At 42.4% G+C, this 17,563-nt stretch overlaps 1 protein-coding gene across 4 annotated transcripts in view; it reads left to right on the top strand.

Moving 5' to 3' along the window:
• The first annotated feature begins 9,038 nt into the window (after positions 1–9,038).
• STAT1 (signal transducer and activator of transcription 1) overlaps positions 9,039–17,563 on the top strand; it is a 41,527-nt gene continuing 33,002 nt past the window's right edge. Inside the window, exons 1-5 of one of the 4 annotated variants that reach the window (XM_063089663.1) lie at positions 9,039–9,192; positions 9,525–9,689; positions 11,765–11,893; positions 12,744–12,888; positions 14,138–14,236. In XM_063089663.1, the coding sequence (XP_062945733.1) occupies positions 11,766–11,893; positions 12,744–12,888; positions 14,138–14,236 (372 nt within the window). In that variant the 5' untranslated portion in view covers positions 9,039–9,192; positions 9,525–9,689; position 11,765. Of the gene's footprint in view, positions 9,193–9,234; positions 9,348–9,524; positions 9,690–11,764; positions 11,894–12,743; positions 12,889–14,137; positions 14,237–17,563 lie in introns of those variants that run through there. The other 3 variants (XM_063089672.1, XM_063089653.1, XM_063089682.1) reach the window with 3 other exon arrangements.

The following is a 17,563-nucleotide window of genomic DNA, read 5'->3' as shown; positions in this document are numbered from 1 at the left end:
AATTGAAGAGCAGAGTCACAGTAGAAAGTGAGAACCGGCAGGTTTAATGCAACAGATAAGAGATACAGATTTCACAGAGAGAGTGCGGCCTAGCTTCAGAGACTGAGCAGGGCCCCCACCAAGTTTAATACAAAAGTAAGAAACACACATTCACAGACAAAGTGCAGGCTCGCTCTAGAGTGAACAGCAGCCTGCCGAAGACAAATATGACACAAAAATTAAAAAATACACACCTCAGGCAATATATGCGCAGGCCACAAAGAGGATGAGCAACAGCTCCACCTTCTACCAGGATTCAGCTTTTATAATTTTGCTATCTACACAAATTTATGCTATCTAATGAATATTCAACTAAGGAGGTGGTTCCCAGTTATGTAACCTAGTCCTGAACATGTTCAGTTGGTCTCTTTTAGAGCATGTTCATGGGTCAAATTCTACCACATGCACCAAATATATCCAGATATATTCTGTGCTCTCTAGTACCTCCAATGGAAGGTCATTTGAATGATAAATTTCACTTTACTGAGCATGCTCAGCCATTAGGATTATATGTCTGGATAAAGTCCTCTATAGTGAGCATGCTCAGCCACTGGATTTGCATAAATCTGCTCCCTGTAGTTTCAATTTCCACTTGCTGGTGCTGAAATAGATGCCCCAGGCCACCTAGCTTAGAAATCAGGAGCAGAGCTTCAGTCCTAGAAGGGTGGCTTGAGACCCAGAGGAGTAGCCTAAAACCTGATCCCGGGAGAACTGAGCACCTCCTGTCTCAATTCATGATCCCAGTGTTGGTCAATGATGTTCATTTATTCATTCAAAAAATATCTTTGAGGACTACTCTGCATCAGGCATTGCCTTTCTCAACCAGTGTTTCCCATATGAACCACAAGACACAGAAAATGATTTGCCTGGCTGTTTTCACAGCTCTCCCAAGGATGGTGTATAGTGCCATTCCTAATATATATGAGAGAAGGTAATTCATCACACACATAGATGTCTTGGGGCATTATGCTTCATTCTCTCATGGAATGAGAAAGGCTGTAACTCAGCACAAAGTCGCTCCTGTTGTGAACTTATACTCTGGTAAGGAGAGATGAAAACAGACAAGCACATAATAAACAGGGACAGATTTAACACGTGCTATGAGGGTTGTTACAAATGTGTTATACAGTCACTGGAAGAAGTCATCAATGAAGGTATCTGAGGAGATGATGACTGAGCTGAGACCTAAAGAAGGAACAAGCCAGTCCATCAACACAGCCAGGAAAACTGCATCCCAAAAGAACAGTACGTATGTATAGGACCCAGGCAGGTAAAACTTCGGGTATTTGAGGAACAGAAAGAGGCCAAGGGGATAGAGGGAGCCTAGTAAAGTATGAGTGGGATAAGAGGAGCAAGAGAAGTAGGTGAGAAAATTATGTAGGGCCCTATAGGGAAAGCTAAGGGCTCTGGATTTTATTGCAAATGCTATAGAAAGGCGGCAGAGGCTTTTAAATAGGGGAGTGGTGTTATAAAATTTGTTTCTTCATTATATCTCACTTGTTCATTATATTTTATTGGCTTTAACAAAGCTGCTACAGAAGATATGTCCCCCAACTCCTCTCCTAGTGCTGGCTTCCACAGGGCAGGGCACTCAGAAGGGCTCTGTGCTTGGTTTAATTCTCTGATGTTGCCTGCTTGAAATTCTTATTTTGAACCAGGGACCCCACATTTCATTTTCATTTTGCACTGGGCCCTGCGAATTACAGAGCCGATCCTGGACCTGCTTTCAGTTTACGTAAATCCCACAATGCACATGCCATTTTTATTTCCTTCTAACGGGGAAATAAATGTCATTCATGTGCATTGTGGGATTTACGTAAACTGAACGCCGGTCCTACCTGTGTTCAGCCATGGGGGTTGGGGGGAGGTAGACTGGTCCCCACTCCCACAAGAGGCCGGAGGTGTGGGCCAGTTAGTAGGTCCCCCTCACACTGAAGGTCCTAGATTAGTTCATCCTAAGTAAATAGAGCCCCTTAAGAGTAGTTGAGAGGAGCCCAAAGAAATCCGGTCTGCCTCCCAGACCATTCAATGAGCCACAAAAAATAGTAGGCAGGGCCGACTATTTTGCCCGGGCCTACCAAACTTAGGAAATCATCGACCAGTGACTAAGCTATTTCCTTCCATTTTACTTATCCCACACTCCTTCTGGTATCACCATAACTGAGAAGACCCCAGGAGATATGCCTCTCGTTGACCCAGCCAAAGGACGGGGAAGCAACTGCCGGCCTCCAGCTCCACCCTCGCATGGTGTAAGGGCGGCCACCCGAGCTGAGAGTCCAAGCTGAAAAGGCAGACAAGATGTGAGTTTGCACACGTGCAGATTCTGCAGATAGCCAAGCGAGGGGGTGGGAAAGGGGCGTTTGCAGGCCAAGGTTAGAACAAGAGGTGGAACTGGCATGGGTAAGGTTTTCAGCACCTTAAGTAATTAGGCAATGTTCCCCTCCCTCTAAGGCTAACGGGCGCCCACGCCCGCCGCAGCCTTTTGTCCTATGCGGGGTTAGCACACCCTCGTGGAGGGGCGCGAAGAGCGGCCTCTCTGGGACTCTGACCTGCAAGCGGGTCAGCCGTCCAGGGGGAAGCGTGCGGAGACGCCTGCGCCGCCCGGAGAGTGCCACCGTGGGGGAGGGGACAGCAGAGGCAGGGAAAGCCCCGGGCCCGCGCCTGCGCACTGCTCCCTCCGGCTCCGACTTTCGCTTTTCGGTTTCCTGTCAACCCTGCTCCTTCTCGCTCCCGGCCGGTTTCCCCGAAAGCACGTGGGGCGGCTCTTCTGAGCAGCCGCGTCCCTCCCGCCGCGCGCCGGGCTGCGGGTTTGGAAACCTCAGCGACCTCGGCGCGCAGCGCCCCCCTCCCGCGCGGCCGGCCGGGCAGCCGGGGCTGCTGTCCCTGTCCTGGCGCCACCGGACTCCAGCGTGCTCGCGAGGCGCTTCTGATTACGAGTGAAATAGTGCTCGTTGTGGACTTAAAAACTGTGTTTGCAGAAGTAACCCACCATTCAGAAACATTATTTTAGGGTATTTTTCCCTCCTTCCCCCTCTCTCTCTGTTTCCATTTATTTACATTCCTGTATATTCTTACAGTAATGGGATAAAACTGTCTATGTTTCTGTCCTTTATTTTCATTTCATTTTATAGGTGGGTATTTTTCAATGTGATTAAATAATCTTTGGAAGTGTAACTTTTATATTCTTTCATATGAGTTACGCTTTCATTTGTTGGTTGTAGCGGGAGGGAGAGGGGGATGGGGAGAGATTGGACAAGGAGCATAAAGAATAATTACGGTTTGTGACAATGTATATGCTAGTAATATTGATTTGATCAACATCTCTCAATGTTCAACCCCCGAAATATGTATAATCGATTTTGATACAATAAATAAAAAAAATAATAATAATTTGTTGGTTGGAAAAATACATTCTGATTTTTTACTATTATAAATGAAGCTGCAGTGAACAGCCTTGGGCATCAATCTTTTGCCCATATCTGGTCATTTCCGTATAGTAGATTTCTGTAAGTGCAAGAATATTGTAAAAAAAAACTTCTAAAAAAATGATTATAATTGAAAGAAAGTGAGCCGAGATGCCAGGTACCGTTCAAGCTTTATTAAAGGAAAAGAATCTACCAGGCTGTGCTCAAAGTGGGGAACAGCCCAGGGCTGCCCTGAAAATGGGGGACAGCACCAGGTGTGGGGGTGGTAGAGCTTATATAGTGCTCCAAGGGCTGGCTGATACCATCAAGGAGGGGCATTATGCTTATGTGGTTCCGGGTGGAGAACTGCATCCTTGTGGAAGCAAAAGGGGTTTCTGTTTAAGTCGGGAGGTCTCATAAAGGGAAAGGGGAGGGGAAGGGAGGAGGTGGGCGGTGCCATTTTGTACTTGGGCTTGTCTAAGGTGGCGCTGGTTATGTTGCAGATCTATTAATAATTTTCAATACAATTCTGGTGGATGCACCGCTTTTAGTTAATGAAAAGAACGTGGCTTGCTTGTATGTGGTCATTTTCCTTAAAGTACTCATAGCTTTCCTCCATATTGCAGTGAAATAAATCAGGTACATGCTGCAATTTTGTTCAAACCCTGATATGTACCCCTGCATTTAAATGAGCTGCTATGTAGGAGGCCTCCTGTGGATTTTGTAATTATTGACTGGGAGGAAAATACACACATGAAGACAAGTAAGTGACTTTACAAAATCCAAATCCAGAGAACTACAAGGAATTTTAGAAATCTATTATTTCAATTCCATTATATTACAGATGAACAAGGATGGCTTACGCTGATTAAGTGGCATTCTCAGGGTTGCATAGCAGCAAGGCTTACAGTTGGAAAGGAGGAGAAGTGAGGAGGCATTGACTGGCATTTTTAGAAATTCCTACTATCAGATATTTAGGTTAAAACATCACTATTAAAATTAGAAGAATATGGCTAAAATGCAGTGTGGAAGCTGGGAGGAGATGGAAAGTCTCTAAACATATTACTATAGATTTGTTCATCAGATTTGTAGCTGCCATTTTGAAACAGATCAAGACTTTTAAGAAAGAGCACAGGGTTAATAAGTATTTTTATGGGGGCATGGTAAGGACACATAGAATCGAGTATGCCTTGGGGATGGAGTGACCCCAGGGGAAATTCTCATGGTGGAAGAAGGGCAATGCGCCTGTTGCACTTGAGAGATTTTGTTTTAGAATTTAGTTGTAGGATGTTTTGCTTCCCTCCCTAAGATCTATGTCAGTGATATACTGCTACATAACAAAGCAAAATTTTCTCAAAAGTCAGTGAGGTAGAACAACCACCTTTTATCATTGCATGTGAGTCAGGGTAAGGGGGCAGTTCTGCTCATCTGGGTCAGGCTCATCTTATCTTGCCTGGGTTCTCTCATGTATCTGAGGCCTAAGGTTGGACAACTACTTCGATTCAACTGTGGTTTGTGTAGTTTCTCACCCTCAGCAAGCTAAGCTGACTTGATACGGAGGCTGGGCAGGGTTCAGAGGGTGGAGTATGTAGGTCTCTTGAGGTCTAGCCTCCAAATGACACAGTGTCATGTCTGCTGCTTAATATTAGCCAAAGCAAGTCACAAGCCAGCCCAGATTCAAGGCGTGGAGAAATAATCCCCATCTCGGGCTGGAGGAAGCTATAGAGTCACATTGCAAAGAGGTGTAGATAACACAGAAGCGGATGATGTGAACATTATTGAAAATAATCTACCAGGAGATCTTTCCTAACATCGTATAGTGAGAGCTATGTAACTGATAATAGCTATCTTTTTGCCTTGTAGGCTGCATTGTATTCTTTATATTTATATTTCTAGTTATTGTAAATATTTTTGTTATAACTCACTTTAAATGCTTTGTGCAACAAGGCAGAGATAACTAACTAAATAAACACAATTGTATAATTGGGGAATAAAAAAAGGGGTGAATGAAGAATAGTAATGACACTGTCTTCTTTTCACCAAGCAAAAATAAAATTCCTCCAAATGGGAAGTCTGGAATGGTTTCTAAACATTTTTCTGCTGTAACATCATGTGGATTTATGAGTTACTCCAGTGCCTTCAATTACTCATCAGATGATGTGGTTTCTAGACTCCTCACCATCCTTGACTCTTTTTTGAGTACTTTTACTTTGGATGGCAGGCAGTAAATTTCCTCTTGCCTGCTGTTTCTGATTGATCACTGGTGACAAAGAGTATCCTGTCATTTGTTGCTCTTTTCTTTGAAATCCAACAAGCCTTTGCCTTTACTTTTTAAAATTTTATCCAGTTGGTTCCAACTCAGCAGCATTCTAGCCTGTTAAGATAATTTAAAAATTTGATTCAGTCATCCATGAATTAGCTACTTCAGTGGGGGGAAGAGAATCTCAGTGACAGACAACAACGACAAACACACACTTCTCACTCATGGGTCTCTGGGCTGGCTGCTGCTGTTCTGCTCCAGGCGGCAGGTTCAGGGGGACTCCACACACCTCTCCTTCTAGGTCTCAGGCTGGAGGAGCTGCAGCTACCTGAGGTGTGCCTTCTCCTGGCACAGGGAAGAAGCATGTGAGGACAAGTCGATCACAAAGAATATGAAAAGTTTAAAGTCAGATGGTGTGTACATCACACTGCTCACATTCCTTTAGTCAAAGCAAGTCACATGGCCAAGGCCAGAGTTTGCACACGAAGAGGTAAACTCTACTCTGAGTGAACTATGGCAAAGGGCAGGAAGGGAAAGAAAAGATTTGAAAGAAATACAATCTACCAGGCACAGTATTAGCTATTTTTTCTAGTTTTGTGTCTTTTGCAAATTTAAAATTGTTGATATAGAGATATGGCTTACGACAGCTGACTGTAGTAAGGTGGCCACCACACATTTGGACCTGTCAATTTCTGGGTCTCTAGTTTTTGTTTTGTTTTGTTTTTGGTTTGGTTGTTTTTAAAGCGGCCAATATGTTAAATAGTCATACTTATAAAATACATATAGTTTACCCTCCAGGAACTTTGAATCTTGGAAGTGTAGGGCTTGGATTCTTCAAAAACCATATTACTTATATAAGGGAGTGTGTGATTACTGTTAAAATACAGAGACATATATGTTAATTTAGAAACCAGATTGATCATTTCAGGTTGCAGTGGTTCTAGGAGAGTATAGGATTTGGACTGGGTTTTAAAAGTTGGGTAAGAATTTGATAAGTGAAGAAAGTAAGAGGCAGGACTTGCCATTTAGTGTGTGCAAAGGAGCAGAAATCAGAAAATTAAAAACATGGGGCAGGGAGCAGGGCAGGAGACAGAAGAGTTTAGTTGGGTAACGGGATCATGGGAGACAAGGTTGGAAAGAAAGGTAGGGACATTTTGTGGAGGATTCAGACTAACAGGCCACCTTTGTTTGTGTTCATTATAAATGCAATGAGAGTTGTTAAGATTTTTGAGCAAGGAACGACTATATCAGTGTGATGTTTTAGGGAATTTGATTTGGCAAAGGGAAGAGACTGGAAAAAGGTAGTCTACCTAGAGTCTATCATCACATTCCAATTCTGAAGTGATTAAGGCCTATAGTAGGGTATTGTCAGTGATGGTAAAACAAGGGAGGGTAAAACATAGCAAAGGAAGCATCCATAGAACTTGATGCCAATCAGAATTTAAAGCATCAAACAGAATGTCCCATTTGCAGATGTTAGGATTATTTACTTCCTCTATTAATATCAAAGCTATTCTCTGTGCAAGTTTTATAGTACCAGAAAAAAATATTTTTAATATATTATCTATCCTTTCTAGAGTCAGCTTTTCTCAGAAAGCAATAAAACATTGTCTTGATCCTTAGTACAGGTACGTAGAGTGGAAGTGCCCCTTTTGGTGGCCTGGCATCTCTTTGCACAGAAGGCTAGTTTCACTGCTACTCTGGCCCCAGGGTCATTGCTACCACCAGCTCAGTACTGGCTTTGTGAGGGTGCATGACAAGAAGCTAGAATATATAGATGTGGAAAAAGTAAAAAGCACATACACATACATATATATGCATATCCTTGGGAATTTATTTAAATCTTTCTCCCACCCAAAGTTGCCTTAATATTCAAGGCTTGACTCAAGTCCCATCTATTTGAAGGAACCAATTGGTTTTATGGGCATACATTCCAAGAAGATCTAATCTAGTCTGGCCTCAGCCACGCCTATCCGGAGAAGTGACATTTATGCTTAGATTTTAAGCTAAAACCTGAAAGCTGAGCTAACCAGCAAAGAAGTTGGAGGAGAGGGAAGTAGGCTCAAGGGGTTTTCCAAATGGAGAGCTGCTGGTGAGAAGGCCCCGAGTTTGGGGAAAGAGCTTGGCTTATTCGAAGAACTAAAATGCTGAAGTAAGAAAAGGGAAGAGTGGCATAAGATGGAGTTAGAGAAAATGATAGTGGAACCAGGGCACTCACTATAGGCTGTATTAAGAAATCTGAATTTTATAAGAGCAAAGAAAAGCCATCGTAGGCTTTTCAGGTTGGCAAATGACATGATCTGCTTTGCAATTAAAAAAAAAAAATCACTTGAACTGCTACGTGGAGAATGGATTAAAAGGGACCTAAGAGCTAAAGTGAGGCAGCCGTTTAGAAATCTATTGCACTAATGAGAGAAAGGGAGGGTGGCAGAGAAGTAAATGAGACTTGAGAAATATTTAAGAGGAAGCATCAACAAGTCTTGAGGATCCCATGTGGGGGGCGAGGGAGAAGGCAATGTCAAAGACAACTCCTGGTAGCTGGCATGTACCATTTCTATAAACAGTAGGTTTGAGGAGATGATGACTTTGGTTCTGAACATAACTAGTTTGCAGAGTTCACGGGACATCCAAGAGGAGTCAAACGGGGGCTGTCAAGTGGGGGCGTGTGGAGCTCGGAGGAGAGGTGTGGACAGGATTTGCACTTCGGAGCTCTCCGTCTAGAAGGAAATTGAAGCTGTGGGTGAGGAGACGCGTAGGTAAAGAAGCAGACCCAGGTCCGGCCCGACAACCCTTGACATTTAATGGTAGTAGTCGAGGCAATAGAGAAAGAATGACAGGTTGGAAGAAGCGAGTAGGGTGTGTTGTCATGATGACCAAGGAAGAAAGTGTTTCAAGAATGGAGGCGTCAACTGTGCCGACTGTTTCCGAGCAGTCAAGTAGAGCGAGGACGGCCCAGCGTCCCGTGGGTTTAGCAACCTGGAGGTCAGTTACTAAGCTGAGCTTCTAGAATGACAAAGTCCCCAACTCTGTCCTCTGCCTGAGTTCTCAGTGATCCGGCGGATGCAGAGCTTTCCATGTGTGGGCCTCTACAAACACAGAACTTCCTTTCAATTCTTCTCTTAACTGTGCAAACAGAACCTCCATTGCACCGCGTTGCAACACGGCGGGGACCCCGCCCACAGCCCGAGGTAGCTCTGCGCGCCGCCCCCGCAGCCGCTTGGCCGGGTGGCTGGAGGTGGGGGCGGCCCGCGGGGGGAGGCGGCGGCGCCGGCGGAACAGCCGCGTCCGATTGGCTGAGCGCGGCGGCTGCCCGGTGATTGGCGGAGGCCGGAAGTGCAGAGGGTTTTCTGCGGCCGGCAAGTTTCGTTTTCCTGCGCAGAGTCTGCCGAGGGTCTCGGGAGCTCCGGGTTACCGCGGCCGTCAGACCCCAGACAGAGCAGAGGCGACCCGGCGCCCCTCCACCCACCCCGGCCGGATCCTGCGCGCTGAGTGAGTGAGCGTAAAGTTCCGGGTGCCGGGGCTGAGACGCTCGCCGGACAGGGGCCCTCGGGGCCGTGCAGCTGGACCCCGGGTGGGGACGGGCTTTTCAGTGCTGGCGGGTGAATCCGTCATCCCGGAGAGAGAATGCCTCCCGAGTACCCCAGGTGCGAGCGGGGCTGCCTGTTCTCGATGATGGCCTGCTCGGCACAGTTGTCCCTGACAGTCGTGCTCTGGCAGAAAAGATGAATTGTAAAATAGAATCCCCCCCCCCAACACCGTCCCTTTCCACTTACTCTCACTTTCCCCCTTTCCACCACAATCACGTTTTCTTCTTTTTGCAGAAAGTTTTGTTTTCCGTGTACCATCCTTGAAAGCTGTCTATTAGACGCTCGTACCCTGTGCATGCAACCCCAACAGTCTTGGCACTTGTTGTCTTGACACTTGTGCTGTGTGTAGCTGCTGCTTTGGTTGAATCCCCAGTCCCTCGCTGGGGCGTAAGGTGGCAGGTCAGTAAATGTTCATGGAAACGAATGAATGAGTATGAATGAGTACACGACTTTGGAACCTTAGTTATTTATCTTTAAGGATGGAGGACCTTAATATCGTCCTGGAATTTAAAAGTGATAACCAGATTATTATACAACATATATATGTAACAAAATATCCGACCGTACCCCATAAGTATGTGCAATTACAGTGTGTAAGCTGAAATACTCCCCCCACCCCATAAAAGTGATATTTAGTTCCTGCAAACTGAAGAGTTCTAAGGTACATATGTAGGTGTGTAGTTGATTGTGCTGTGGATGTTGTTTGTATAGGATAGAGAGGGAATTTTTTAAATGGGAGATAAATAAGACTTATGCCTCCAGCACAATCTAGAATGCAACCATTGCTTAATGAGGATGCTGGACTCAAACTTGTGGATCATAATAGGGTTTGCTTTTTACTTTCTAATTCCATCTGAAATATACAAGATTTCAATTTAACAAACTCTTACTGAGCACATACTATATGTAGGGCACTGTCCAAGGTCCAGAGAATGTTAAAAAGAAAATGACACCCCCTCCCCTGCAGCTTAAATCATGCAGGGAAAACATCATAGAGCTTTACAAGGAAAACTGGAACTGATGCTCTAACAGAGACACAGAATGCAATGTGGCACAAATCAAAGAAAGCTTAATTGTGTCTGGATAAGTCTCTGACAGCTTTATGGAAGAAGGGGCATTTGCATCTAGCTTTGAAGGCCAGTAGGATTTCAGGAGGCAGAAATTTGTGGGGAGACTGTTAGCAAGGGTGAGTGGCAGCTGGAGTAAAGCAGAAATGTTGGACGCAGTTGAAAAACAGTAAATAATTTAGTGAGTTGCGTTGCTGATGGATGAAGGTGGGGGTGGGGTGGAAATCAGCTTAGGAATGGACAAACCATAACATTTTTGCACAGGAGAGTGATGTGGTCCTCATCCTCTTTTGGAAGGACATTCATGGAGTAGGCATGAATTCATTCCTGCACATGTGCTCAACAACAAGCATGCATACACACTCCTTCCATGCACTTCTTAAAAATCCAGACTCCTTCCTCAGAGGTCTGACAGAACAGGATTCACTTGTGTGTCCACTCTGTATGTTGCCAGTGTACACTGATATAAATACTAAATTACGTGATGGTCATGGGAGGGTCTTCATTTTCCTAATGGATTTTAGGATTTAATCAAATCAGGTTTTGGCTATAATTTTAAATCTTCAGGACACCCTATATAAAAATTGGTTTAACAGTTATGCAAAGTGTTAAGTATTACTTTATCCTTTCAAATTACATTTAACTGTATAGTTTCAATCTTTAAAAATCATTACTGAGATTTAAGACTTCTTTGTGCCAGATTTGTTTGCAGTAGGCAAAGAAGAAAATCTCTTTTAAAATATGCATAACAAAAATAATTAATTTTATTATATCAATCATAAAATATAAAATACCAATTTAAAATTCTTTGAGTTAAATTACAAATGCAATGTAATTTGTTGGAGAGCAATTTTTGGAGCGTTCTTGTGGTTTATCTAATTAAATAATGTTTTCCATTTATTTATTTGATAAACGTGCAGATTCATTTTAAAGGCATATTTATTGTATACCTACTATGTGCCTGATGTTGTTCTTGTGAACAAAAATCACCCCAAAATTCTTCCCTTCATGTGGTGAAAACAGAAAATGATCAGAATAAGAAAGAAAACACATGGTAGGTCATATGGTGGTAAGTGCCATGGAGAAAAATACATCAGGGAAGAGGGGTAGTGTTTTCCTGGGTAAGAGATGGCTGCAATTTAAATAAGGTGGCCAGAGAAGGTTGCCCTGATTTGTTGACATTGAACAGAGACCAGAAGATGTATTTCCTAGAGAAGAAAAAAAAATGTTGACCCCCAAAACTCAGTAAAAAACAGGCTTTAGAATATAGACACCATTTAAATAATATATTTCAGAGACAAATCATGTTTTAGATTAAATGAGATATTTAAAAGAAACTTGATGCTAGAAAGGCTCTCTTTGGAGATGTGGTCTTCCATTCATGATGTATGTTCTTTTTCCCCATAGGATGTCTCAGTGGTATGAGCTTCAGCAACTTGACTCCAAATTCCTGGAGCAGATTCACCAGCTCTATGATGACAGTTTTCCCATGGAAATCAGACAGTACTTGGCACAGTGGCTAGAAAAGCAAGACTGGTAAGGAAAGCTCACTAGACAGAGGAAGAAGTTTATCTGTACCTTAAAAATACTTGTTGATTAAGAGACTTGGAACCATGCTTATTGAGAGATGAATCTCATCAATGGCCATTGGCATTATCTGTTGCAGAGAAGTTTGTTGATTTGAAAAATGACATGTGTCTCTACAAAGCTAAATACTTTAGTCATTAAGCACCTTCTTGTAGTTTTGTCAAATTTAATTATATCTACTCTCAAGTGTTTTGGACAAGTTAAGATAATACTAACACCCGTTATTTTCCAACTTAAGATCCAGGCTATAGAAAGAAATAATTCAGGGCTGGCCAGTTAGCTCACTTGGTTTAGAGCATGGTGTCGGTAACACCAAGGTCGAGGGTTCAGATCCCTGTACCAAGCAGACACCGAAAAAAGAGAAATAACTAAAGCCAAATTATGGTAAAACGTTGATTAGAAACATGAAAAAGGTAATAAAATTAAGAAGATATCTCTTAAAACTGATAAGTGTTCTACTTTAAAATTTATTATTTGATGATTGCAAAAATTTTAAACACTCTAAAGGTATTTAATACAGAAAGTGGAAGATACTGTTGTTTTTTCTCCCCCTCCAGAGATAGTCACTATGAACAGTTTCATGTGCAGTCTCTTAGAGTTCTAGAATTTTTCATGCTAATTGCATATTATAGAAATACTGTATAAACTGCTGCTAAAAGCAATGTCAGTTTCAAAAGAAAAAATAAAACCTAAGGAAACACTTTGTTATTTTTAATCATTTCAGTAAGGAAAGCAATGTTTTGTTTTGTGTGTTTTAAGTGGTACCTAGAAAGAAATGTGTAAATTTTGAATCTCCTAGGGAGCATGCAGCCAACGATGTCTCATTTGCTACCATCCGTTTTCATGACCTCCTGTCACAGCTGGATGATCAATACAGTCGCTTTTCTTTGGAGAATAATTTTTTGTTGCAGCATAACATAAGGAAAAGCAAGCGTAACCTTCAGGTATGACCTGGTTTTTGTGTTTTAGTTGAAATGTTCCCCTGTTTACGTAAGACACTTTTCTTCATTCAGCAAATACTATTGAGCACACACTCGTTGGTACATAGAGAGAGTTTAAATGACTGTAAATAAATTTCCTTTGTGTGCCTTATATTTATAGCATAAGCAAAATAAACTGTCATTTTATAATCACACAAGGAATTCTCAGGTGTAAGTGTACCACCTGTTAGGTGGCAATAATTCGGAGAGAAATGTGATGCTATAACCTTGTTTATAAAGGAGCTGCATTTTAAGAGCAGTTAGCGATGGCAGCACATTCAGGTTCCAAGAACTTTAGTGATCATTTAGGTCTAAGTCTTTGGCATACAGATGAAGAATAAGTCCAGAAAGGTTTGACTTCTCTGACGCCCAATAGTAAGTTGGTGAATTGGAACTAGATCCCATTTTGCCTTGCTTCTGGTGGAGTTGCCTCCCCTGGAAGAGAAGGTCAAAGGAAGATCCAGACAGGAGAGAACATTCTACAGAGTTTTAGGAGGTCTTCAAACATATTTGCAGCATGCCCTTAACCTGGCTACCATATATATATATCTGTATTAATGGAACTTTTCTGTTTTAATGGAGGCGAAGGCTATCATATTCTTGCTTCATACGACACAACTAAACTTTTCACCTTAGGTAATTGGAAGTTTTTTTTTTCTTTTGTGAGAGTATCTATGATTTTATAATACCAGTGAGTAGGAAAATCAGATTAACTTTACAGAAATTTGCTCTCATACAGATTTTGCTTGAATGTACCTGTTATAAAGAGCCACGATTACCAGCATTTTGCAATCTATTTTTGCTAATGGCAACAGAAAGCCTGAGATGAAGAACTTTGGTCTAATTCAAAGCATAGACCAATAGGTACATTCCTTGAGGAATATCGTGGATAGTTTTTATATTGTTTGCATTGTCTCAGGATCCTAACAGAAGATAATTAGCCTCAAGAAACATGGAAAGATGAACCATGTGTGAAATACTTTTTTTTTAAATCAAGAAGTACTTTAGTTACCCGTGCTTAATTGGAAAGTTAAAACACTTTTTGTCATAATTTAGGAAAGGGATATTTTAACAAAAATAGGTTATGTAGAATTTAATACATGAGAGATGATGTTTCTCAGGGAATATAAATAGATTCTTATCAATTTATAATACACAATGGTTTAAACGTTCTGAATTTTAACTTAGTTTTATTCTAACCACCCATATCTAGGATCATTTTCAAGAAGACCCAATACAGATGTCTATGATCATCTGTAATTGTCTGAAGGAGGAAAGGAAGATTTTGGAAAATGCCCAGAGATTCAGTCAGGTACTTTTTGTAATAGAACATTAAGAATTATAATAAATTAAAAATTCATTCTTTCATTCAGTGGTGAATATCTCTCTGATTTTATAGCCCCAGGCAGGGGGGAAAATCAGATTTAGAGATTTTATAGAACCAAGCTTTAGGAAGGATTCTAATCTAATGGCATTAAGTTCTAGTGAGGGGAGAGAAATATAAATAAGATACTTTCAGGTAGTGTTAAGTGCTGTGGAGGTGGCACTCTGAGTTAATGGAGTGATTGGGGGATGGGGTGTTCCCATAGATCAGGGTCAGGAATTCTGTGAGGTGCTGGTGCAGGGATAGAAGCAGGCAGGCAGTTGAGGGTTCTTGTGGCAGTCCCTGGAGCGGCAGTGGAAGCTCGCACTCAGGAGAATCGGTGAACAGATCAGGTTGTTTTGGGTATGGTGCCAGCGGGGCTTGTGTTGAAGGATCAGATGTGGGAGTGAGAGAAAGTAAAAAGTCGAGGCTGGCTGTATGGTTGAGACTGGGAAGGGGGCAGGAGCAGTGGTTTTTGCAGGGCACAGTAGGTTTTCGGGGAGAAGAGATTGATGGGGAAATCAAGGGCTTTGTTTTGAACAAAATGAGATACCTGTTAAGTATTCAAGATATCCAAACGGTGAATAAGTCAGCGTTGTCCTAGTACAAAGATTTTTGATCATGGTTTTACTAATACTCATACACACTTTTCCTGGCAATCAGGCTTCAGCAGTCTTTTGTTTGTTTCTCCCACCACTAGAATTTGTGTTTTCAGCAGTTTTTTGAACTTGCCATGGCGTTTATTATTTCTTTCTTGAGCGATGAGAGGTGAGAACAACCCTCAGGCAGTCAGTTGTGAAATCACCGTGGTACAGGTGATTCTGGCCGAGACTATTTCAATATGCGGTGGAAAATGCCCGAGCACACAGGGGAGTGCCCCATGTGCATTTCACTAACAAATAAGTGAACTGTGCAACAGTGGGGAGGGAGAGGGAATTCAGGTAGTGGTGGTGAATGCCATTCTTCTGCACTTCCTGAGCATTTCTCCCAGACCTGGTGAATCTGTCCCTTCCCAGGCATTTAGTTCTTGTCTTCCTGGCATACTGAATGCACCTTGTGGTACTAAGCATGTAAAAATATGTATTATTAGTTCTAAATCCAAGCTGGCTAGTTCATCTGGTTCCTAGCCTAGCAAACAAAAGTGTGTGTTCACGTTGGAGGAGGAGCTGGCCGTGTTGTCCCCTGTAAGGGAGGTGTGCCTGTCTCTACCCTAATGCACCTGGGAGGTTTTCAGCAGGAAATTCTGGTGATGTGGGATTTTCATCCTAACAGTGGGAGGTGATGAGCCTCCCTTGTATTTCACATAGTCTTGAGAGGACAGCCAAGAGTAGAGACAGGCAGGCAGAAGGACAGACTGTCCACCTTTGCACCCACACATTTGGTCCCTCAGCCTGGAGTCAGCATTGGAGGCAGAGCAGTGATCTCTGCTCTCCCACACCAACCCCATCCCCTGGCTATTCTTTGGGTGTTGAAGGCTTGCCAGCTTTTGAGCTCCCCACTAGAAATGTAGGTAATTTGGGGAGAGGTTATTGTGAACCTCTTGGAGGACACTTGAGTTATCAGTGAACACCTTTGCAAGGCCTTGTAGGAGAGAAAGTCCTGGGTGTCTGGGGAAAGGAAAAGGCACAATCGGTGTCTCCTGTCCAGAGTCATTTAGCCTACTCCTGGCTAAGCAGTTTAGAAACATTTCTTTGCCATTCCCAATCCCCCTTGTTAAACAAACTAGATTTTACTAATATATCTTCTATTCATATTGAAGATATGCATGGATATGATGTCATGTCTGGTATTTGCTTCAAAATAATCCAGTTTGGGGGCCAGAGGCATAAGAAAAATATGGGTGAAATAAGAGTGTCCGTGAATTGATAGTTGTTGAAACCAGCTGATAGGATCATAGGGATTCAACAGGTTCAGCAAGGTGAAAACATGCAAAATTCTGAGATCAGAGCATTTAAAGAGCACAGAATTCTGTAGACATATGGAGATATGAAAGTATTGTTTCCATTGTTTTTTGTTTTAATAGAAGAGCTTTTAGAAAACATGTCTAAGAGAATGTTATAAATTAGTAGGCTATAAATGTTTTATCTGCTGCCTTATAGCACACTATGCTTTTTCCTTTTTTTTTTTTTTGGTGATGAAAAAGCTAATTATGCATTTTGACAAAATTTAGGTCCATAGGGTGTACAGGAGGTGGTGATCATTTCTTTCAAGTTGGAGGAGAAGACATGAAATGCATTTTAGGCTTCCCTTTGCTGTTCCATCTTTACAATCTTGAATAATAGTAATAGAGTTACCATATACTCAGTGCTTATCATGTTTCAGGCCCTGTGCGAAGCAATTTATAAACATTTCATTGGAATAAATGCTTTCAAAACTATCATTGAAGGTAGATATTCTTGTCCCTATTTTATAGTCAAGAAAACTAAGGTTCAGTACTTTGCTAATTAAGATCAAGTACTTTGCTCAAGGCCACGGAGCTTGATGAGGAGTGGGCTTGGAATTTAAACCTGGAATTGTCTGACTCTAAAACCAGTTTGTTGGAGAAATTGCTCTTCAGTTCTCTGATAAGTGGGACAGGATGGGAGGGCATTCTGTATGGGACTTCTGACAGTCATTGAGTGCTGGCCACATACCCTCTTACTTGGACAGCAGCTCATTCAGTTGAAGAGAACAGCCTTCCTAAGCAGAAGATTTTTCTTTGGTCTGGGGTCTGCGAGTAATTGAGTTCCAATTAAAACCCTCCAAACAAGGTCTCCAGAGGTTCAGGTGTGAAATGAGAAAGTCAGAGTAGATGAGGGCTAAGATCCCTTTCAACTTAAGCTTGATGTGCCTGTGGTCTCAAGGCTCCTGGTTTGTCAGAAAGTTAAAAAGATAAAGATCCTGGAAGTAGTATCAGTATCAAAAGTGTAGAGTGGTCATAAGGATATTGTTGTTATTGTTAAGTACATGCTGGTAGGATACCAGCCAAGCAGCTACTTAACAGGAAATGGCGGTAGGGTGCAGGGATGCAGGGACAAGTGCGAGGAAGGAGAACGAGAATTCCAAAGAGTTTTAGTAGCTTGGAGGACCGCTGCTTCCATTTGAAGCAGGAGGTTTCTTAGGCCTCTGCCACCGTCACCAGGTTTTTCCACTGAGCATCTCCCAGTAAGGCAGAAGGAAGGGTATATTCCCAGTATAGTAGCTGGAAATGCAGCTGCATTCTTACAGCCATTATTGCTGATACTCCTGTTCCCTAAACTAACCCTTGATAGTTTAGGAGGAGGACTGGGAAGTCAG

This window comes from Cynocephalus volans, chromosome 1 (genome assembly GCF_027409185.1).
Source record: "Cynocephalus volans isolate mCynVol1 chromosome 1, mCynVol1.pri, whole genome shotgun sequence".
In the NCBI taxonomy this organism is placed as follows: domain Eukaryota; kingdom Metazoa; phylum Chordata; class Mammalia; order Dermoptera; family Cynocephalidae; genus Cynocephalus; species Cynocephalus volans.
This window is presented reverse-complemented; position numbering and strand designations above follow the sequence as displayed.